Below are 7221 nucleotides of genomic sequence, written 5' to 3'. Positions count from 1 at the left end.
CTGTTGACTGCCACCATGTGTCAGTCAGTAGAACAGCCTGACACCAGACAGACTCAATAACAAACATACAGACTGACCCTGCCAGTAGAAGCTGCCTGGTCCTCCCACCACCACTCTGTTGTTCTTCTGAAACACACAAACACAAACAGAACAAATCTATTATTTCACGCCTTGTTCATATAGACAAGTTGTTTGGTGTCCCAGTAGCTCAGTCTGTAGAGCGTGTGTCCCATGTACAGCGGCCTCCTCCTCGCTGCAGGGACCAGGGTTCGAGTCAGACCTGCAGCCGCTTGCTGTGTGTTATTCCCCCTCTCTCTCATCCCATTTCCTGTTATCTCTTCAAGCTGCCTTATGAATAAATCCATCAAAGGCCAAAAAAAATTACTCAAAAAAAAAAACACTCTCTGATGTGGGTTAACGGCAAAATCTCCATCTGTAGAACCAACAGAACTGAATCAAACAGAGGAACCGGGGACAGCTTTATACCTTGAGAAAGTCAGCACTGAATCCAGCCTGACAGAAGCCCTGTCCCTCAGGTGAGTTTGCATCTGCACACACAAACAACACACCAACATTAGATCATTTATCACAAGAAATTATAATAATGAACATCTGCCAGAGCTTCAAAATATATACAGACAGTCATAGTTTCAAATATATGATATAATTATTAAACAAGTATTGTTGTTCACAGCTACCGGTCCTAAAGGAAGCTAACGTGTAGCCACAACATCAGCAGCATCACAAACCAAGAGGGGTAGCTTGTTAGCTTGTTCTTAGCTTGTTTATTTGTATTTCATGCAGTAACTGTAGTACTTCATGGAATAACTGTAGTATGTCATGCAGTAACTGTCGAGACGTGGGGTACTGACTGGATCTGCAGGGCGAGTACTCGACCACCGTCCCTCCCTTCTTGAGGAAACAGGTTCCGACAGGTTCTCTCTCTGACACACCGAACGTTGACCACTGGTACAGAGGAGCACACGCCTGACACACACACACACACACACACACACACACACACACACACAAAAAATAATAATAAGTACATGAAAGAAAGTTAAACAAAAAAGTAATATAACAGAGGATTTAAACTCAAAATGAAAAACATGCAGTACATAATACACAAAGTACCTACAACCACTGTTGTACTGATACTACAGTAATGTGAGGTGGAGTGACTCATCAGTATCAGTAAAGTACATGTAAGAATAATGTATACTACAGTACCATACATAATACATATAGTACAATGTCTGTGTGTGTTTGTGTGTGTGTGTGTGTGTGTGTGTGTTACCAGGATGTGTTCTCCATCCGATCTGACTGAAGCACCGAACCACTGTTTGGATTTAAACTCCATCTGAGCTCCTGCACCATTTACCCTGTCAGCTGCAGACAGACACACACACACACACACACATTAATACAGAGGCTGTGCTCTCAGCCTGCAGATTGATCCACAGCAGGATAAAGTGAGACTACAGCCATCAGCAGCAGATGAATGATAGTCCGCTCTGCTCTGACAGGAATCATTGGGATCTTCCCTTCAGGCTGGGAAACTCCACCCTGATGAAACATGTTGTGTGTTGAGTTTAAATAGAAAGTGACGTATGTAACTATGGTTCTATGAATCCTGGATGACCGCCAGAGGCGGTGCGTCAGCACTGAATGTCTCCATCTCGCGCAGGCCGAGTGCGCAGGCCGAGTGCCTATATCTTCCGGTGACATCAAAGGATCTGTTCCTGCAGAATCTTCTCACGAAACCACAAGGATTCTGAGTGACAGAACGCTCTGGCGGTCATCCAGGATTCATAGAACCGTAGTTACATACGTAACTTTCGTTCTATTTCATCCTTACTGACCACCAGAGGCGGTGCTTCAGCACTGGATGACCCATAACAACAAAGTCACGAGGAATGCCAAATACCTCAGCGAGAGGTAGCAGTAGAGGTGGGCAACAGGGCCACACCCAGTGGGTGGGGAGTGGCCACATTCACCTGATACCCGATGTCCCCCAGGGGCACACCACGCAGATCCGCCCATGATGTAGAGACAGCCCTAATAGAGTGGCACCTCACCCCGGATGGCAGGGGGCACCCACTGTGTTTATACGCTTGGGTGATGACATCCAAAATCCAATGCGACAGTCGCTGTTTGGAGAGAGCACAGCCTTTCTTAGGACCACCATGACAGGGGAATAGCTGTTCTGACCGTCTTATGCTTGTGGTCAAAGTTATATAGACTCTTAAAGCCAGCTAAAGGCACAGCAGTCCTAACCTTTCCTCCCCTGCGGGGGGGATAAACTGTGCCAGGTGGATAGGTTGGTTAAGGTTCGACGATGACAGAACCTTAGAAAGAAAAGGCTGTTGAACCGGTCGCTGAGACCTAAGGTAGCCACTGGGGAAAGTCTGTGACTGAGAGCGGCGCCTGGGGGCAGCTGAAGAACCCCAGGCCTGTTTGGAGGAGGCATACTCCTGTGAAGCCCAGAGAGCTGCTGTCGGGTCTGTCTGGCCTGGATTGTCCGTTACAGCACCTCTAGAGCAGCCGACCCAAAAATCTCACCGGGTTCAACTGGGACACTGCAGAGGGTTCTCTGGCACGTCTCAGTGAGAGGCGACTGTGCTAGCCACACCTGGCGGCGAGCCTGGACAAGTGTGGACATCAAGCTCCCTAGTTCTCTGGACATCAAAGCAAAAGCCTGCAGAGACGCGTCACCGAAGCTGTGGATGGAAGCGTCCAGCGTAGCCTCCTGCAGGGATGCTGCAAAGAGCAAGCATCAGATGCGACAGGGAATTACCAATGCGTCACATGCGTGCTGCTGCGTCATAGGCCTTAGAGAGCACGTCATCTGTAAACCAACACTGGGGGCGTGGATACCTGGCATCTGGCCCCAGAGCCTCATCAGGCAAAACAATGAGAGCCGCTATAGCCGGCTCAACCGCTGGCATGTGGGCCAAGCCAAACTTGGCTGCATCCTGCATGGCTGCCAGGGTCCGGCCATCAGATGTTGCATGAGAGAGGGCTCTAGTATCCCTCCAGCATGCGTGCAACTCCCTCAGGTATTCATCTGACGGAGGCACAGTAAAGGTGGCAGGGGCTGGACCACGCCTGAAAAAAGCACTGGTAGGATCTGGCTGAGCCTGCGGAACATCCAACTGCAGGCAGGCCAGGGCCATACGAATGATGGCTCCCATAGAGCTATCCTCGGACCCAGCGCCACAACTGCGGGTTGAGGAGCGGGAGCTCGCCCCAGAGGCGTGGGAGGCAACATCCTGGCGAACCACATCCGCCCAATAGTCGGCAAACTCGGTGGCTGAAGCCGCAACGGAGAGCACATCCTCCTCTGGATCGAACATGGCCTGGGGAGGAGCAGGAGCACCTACATCCCGTGCACCAGTCCCAGACTGGATGGCTAGGAAGAGGGACTTCACTTGGTTTAGCTCCTCGGTCAGCTGGTCCACCCTGAAGGCCAGACTCCTTGGCCCTCTTCCCGGAGGGGGCGCCCGCAGTCTCAGCAGCTCGACGTTTAGGTCGGCTAGGCTGAGCTGGAGGCAATTGCTGGGCTGGGGTCAACTGGTCAGTCTCTGGAACATGGCCCAGCAGGTGTTCAGCCTCAGCCAGTCTGGCAACCCGCACTGCCTGGGGCATAAAGCTACAGTTCATGCACGGATCCTCCGATAGCCCCTCCCTAAGGTGTTCAAGGCCAAGGCACGGAGAACACATATCACGACCATCTTCAGACTGCAGAGAGGCCAGACAGGCCGAGCAGGAGTGGTTACCAAGCATGGTGACAGCCAGCTCTAATACAAACAAACTGAGAAAGACAACAGATGATGGGAGAGGGAGCGAACGCACTGCTTTCACTAACAGGTGTCGCACAAACAAATACAATTAGCCTCAGTGGAACAGGTCTGCTAACTGCAAGGGCAACAGCATCCGCCTATGCTGGGAGCAGGAGCGAGAGCACTGCCTTCACCAGCAAAGGTCAAAACAAAAACAAACGGGCACAACCACAGGTGCCACAAAATACAAACTAAAGTAGGCCGAGCAAAAACGCCGGCTTCACCAACATATAAAACTAGGGCTGGGCGATTAATTGAATTTTGATCGAGATTTCGATTTTGGCTTCTCACGATCATGAAAACGCTGTAATCGAAGAAAAACGATTAACGTGCCGCCGCGTGTCGTGTATGCAAATTACTGCGCTGTAAATGCACAGTGAACGCACCTGTGTCGCCTGCCAATTGTAGAACGAGAGATTGACAACATGGCAGAAAAGCAGCCTGAGCCTTTAGTTGAAAAGAAAGGTACGACAACTTCGGTCATTTGGAGACATTTTGGCTTCAAATCGTCGGACGTGGAGCAGAAGGAGATTGTTTGCAAAGTCTGTCACACCGTCGTGTCTGCACCCCAGGGCAACACAACACATTTATTTAACCATAAAGTGGTCTCTGACAAAGTACTGAAGGAGCAAAAGACCCAAAAAAGTGCAAGAGCGTCAACTTCAGCCACAGCCACCGCAACACAGTCCTCCATTGACGACACTCTTTACAATGCCGCTCCATCTCCCACCGGCTCCCGGCGACAGCGAGAGATAACGGAGGCTGTGACATTCATGCTAGCTGAGGACATGTGCCCTATCAGTACAGTTAGCAACCCAGGCTTCAAGACACTGGACAACACTTCGGACAAGCGGTACGTGTTGCCATCACGCAAACATACAAATATTATTATCATTTACTTTTTTACTTGTTACTAATCTATCTGGTTGTTTTTCCAAAAGTTATATTTGAAGTTGAGTTTTGGTGGCTCAATAAATCCTTTTTTGAAATCAGTGAATAATCGTGTTTATTATTTGTGATTTCAATATCAATCAAAATAATCGTGATTATTATTTTTAGCATAATCGCCCAGCCCTATATAAAACTACCACGAAAAGCGGGTACAACCAACGGTGTACCGATAACACGTACAATAGGTCAAGCGGGCAATGCTAACCGTTAACGCCCGTAATAAATAACAAAAATGTTGGAAGAGGGAGCGAGTACAACGCCTTCACCAACCTTATTTAACAAAAGAAAGAGATACCCAAAGGAAACATAACACTACGCCTGGTATACTCAGCCAGTTGTAGAGACGAACCGATGGTGATCCGAAGGGTGTCCGCGGCAAACCGCAACACACCTCCCGTCTCAGCTCGTCGCAGCCCTTGGAGGGCTCACAGCTCACAGCTCCGACAGGTTGTCGCAAGGCTACCAGCGACAAAGCAGCAGTTAAGTACCTGTTTAGTTCAGCTAGAGCTCACTGACGTACGTCTACCTGCGAAGCGCAAAGATGAAAAGGAACCGATCCTCTGATGTCACCGGAAGATATAGGCTAGCCGGTATCATCAGGGGTCACAGGTGACTTTGTTGGTATAAACACTCGACCTGCGCATGTGCGAGATGGAGACATTCAGTGCTGAAGCACCGCCTCTGGAGGTCAGTAAGGATGAAATAGAACCTGTCCTGTTCATGTGTGACTAACACAAAGACTCACAGCTCTGTACCATCACACACTACAGAGACGGATCAGATGTTTTATCTTCTTTATATAATCATGGTCATCAGGATGCCACACAGACAAGATGCCAAATGTTAACTGTAACCATAGCAACAGACTTTTTGTCTCCTTGTCTCTGGAGGAGGCGTTGCTAAAAGGCTAACTGCTACAACACACATCCACACACTAGCCCCATTCACACTGGCTTTTGGGTGTGGCTTTAGTACGCCAATTCCCCGCCTCTGTCTCAGTGTGAATCTCTTGGAGGTGGCGAGGGGTGAAATTTCGCTCCTGATACGCCTCTGGAGGTAGTATCAGGGCCGTATTATTGAAGAACCGAACCAGTAGCCCCATCCACATAGGAGAAGATGCATAAAAGCCGCAGCCGTGGTTCGCCAATTCTCCGCCGATGGTGATTCACACGAACCGCTGTGAATTCACACATAAAGCCGGCCTTGCTTCTCCTAAAGAGGCGTGGCGGTACACGTCATGATGATGACGTTCAAGGTGTTCCCCGTGTCCTCCCTGTCAATCTGACTCCCTCACTCGCGGGACGGAGGCTGTTTTAGGGGGGGGAAGTTCACTGAAGTCTCGGTCTGGAGGGCTGACCATCGTGGTGATTTATTTTCATCACAAACACTCGGTGAGTTAAAGTTTTTGCCGGTGACAGAAGCTGTTTTTCGGGCAGAAATGTGATGAAGAGTCGGCAGGACAGGCGGGAGGACAGACGCTTCTCCACGTATATCTGCGGTATTTTTTTCCTCATATAAGCTGTCAAAGACAGTTAGAGTCACTACGTTACTTTTGTTTGGTCATGTAACGTTGCTTTGTGGGACATTTCTCTGTATTAAGTTGAGTGAAGGACCCGCATAGTTCACGGCGGTTTGTCTTTAAGGCGGAGATGCTTCGCTCTGTGTGAATCACCATCGGCGGAGGATTGGCGAACTGCGGCTAAGGCTTTTATGCGTCTTCTCCTGTGTGAATTAGAGGTGGGTGCAATTCATCGATGTGCCGATGCATCGCGATGCGTCACTGCATTGATTAATTTACGTGCTTTGCCGCAAGACTGGAACAAAAAACACGTAACCGGAACCTTAGTGTGCACGCCACCCGGACTGGTTAGTGAGTGGGACCACAACAAACAGATCAGTAACGTTAGTTTCGGTTAGTGGTGCGCACCATGGAGCCGCGCTACAAACTCCCTCACCGATGAGTGTGAGTGCCACTCTGCTCTGTGTTTGTGTTGTGTTCACCTCACTGTACTGAAGCTCCAGACTGAATAAGTTCACATGGATTAAAGTTCTCCGTCGCTACGACGGATTTCCGTCATTCAAACTTCACAGAGGCGACTTATGAGATCAATGTAGATCGGAGAACAACTGTTGGCTGATCTTTATTGACAGATTGTCACACTCTACAGCCAATGGTATCGTTAACAGCGTGTGTGCGCCTGACTAATGACAGTGTAGTGACCTACACCCTTAGCTGCTTAGCTAGCAAGGACTCGTCACGCTGCTACGTTATCAATTAGTTTTTGAGTTTAGTCAACATGTGAGAACTCGTCTGACACGGAGAGTCTCCTGTTGTGTGCTACATGTGTGAAATAACAATTCAGGGTTCCTACAGGTTTCTTCAAGTTAAATTTAAGACTTTTTAAGACCTTTTTAAGACCATTCATAT

General features: G+C 49.0%; 1 protein-coding gene across 1 annotated transcript in view; it reads right to left on the bottom strand.

Moving 5' to 3' along the window:
- The window catches only part of itgav (integrin, alpha V), a 44543-nt gene that overhangs the window by 25631 nt on the left and 11691 nt on the right, over positions 1-7221 (bottom strand). The window contains exons 3-6 of the mRNA XM_030429015.1: positions 1298-1389; positions 873-987; positions 487-548; positions 78-126 (exon numbers count right to left, since the gene is read on the bottom strand). Coding sequence (XP_030284875.1) covers positions 78-126; positions 487-548; positions 873-987; positions 1298-1389 — 318 coding nt within the window. The remainder of the gene's footprint in view (positions 1-77; positions 127-486; positions 549-872; positions 988-1297; positions 1390-7221) is intronic.

This window comes from Sparus aurata, chromosome 9 (assembly GCF_900880675.1).
Source record: "Sparus aurata chromosome 9, fSpaAur1.1, whole genome shotgun sequence".
Lineage (NCBI taxonomy): Eukaryota > Metazoa > Chordata > Actinopteri > Spariformes > Sparidae > Sparus > Sparus aurata.
This window is presented reverse-complemented; position numbering and strand designations above follow the sequence as displayed.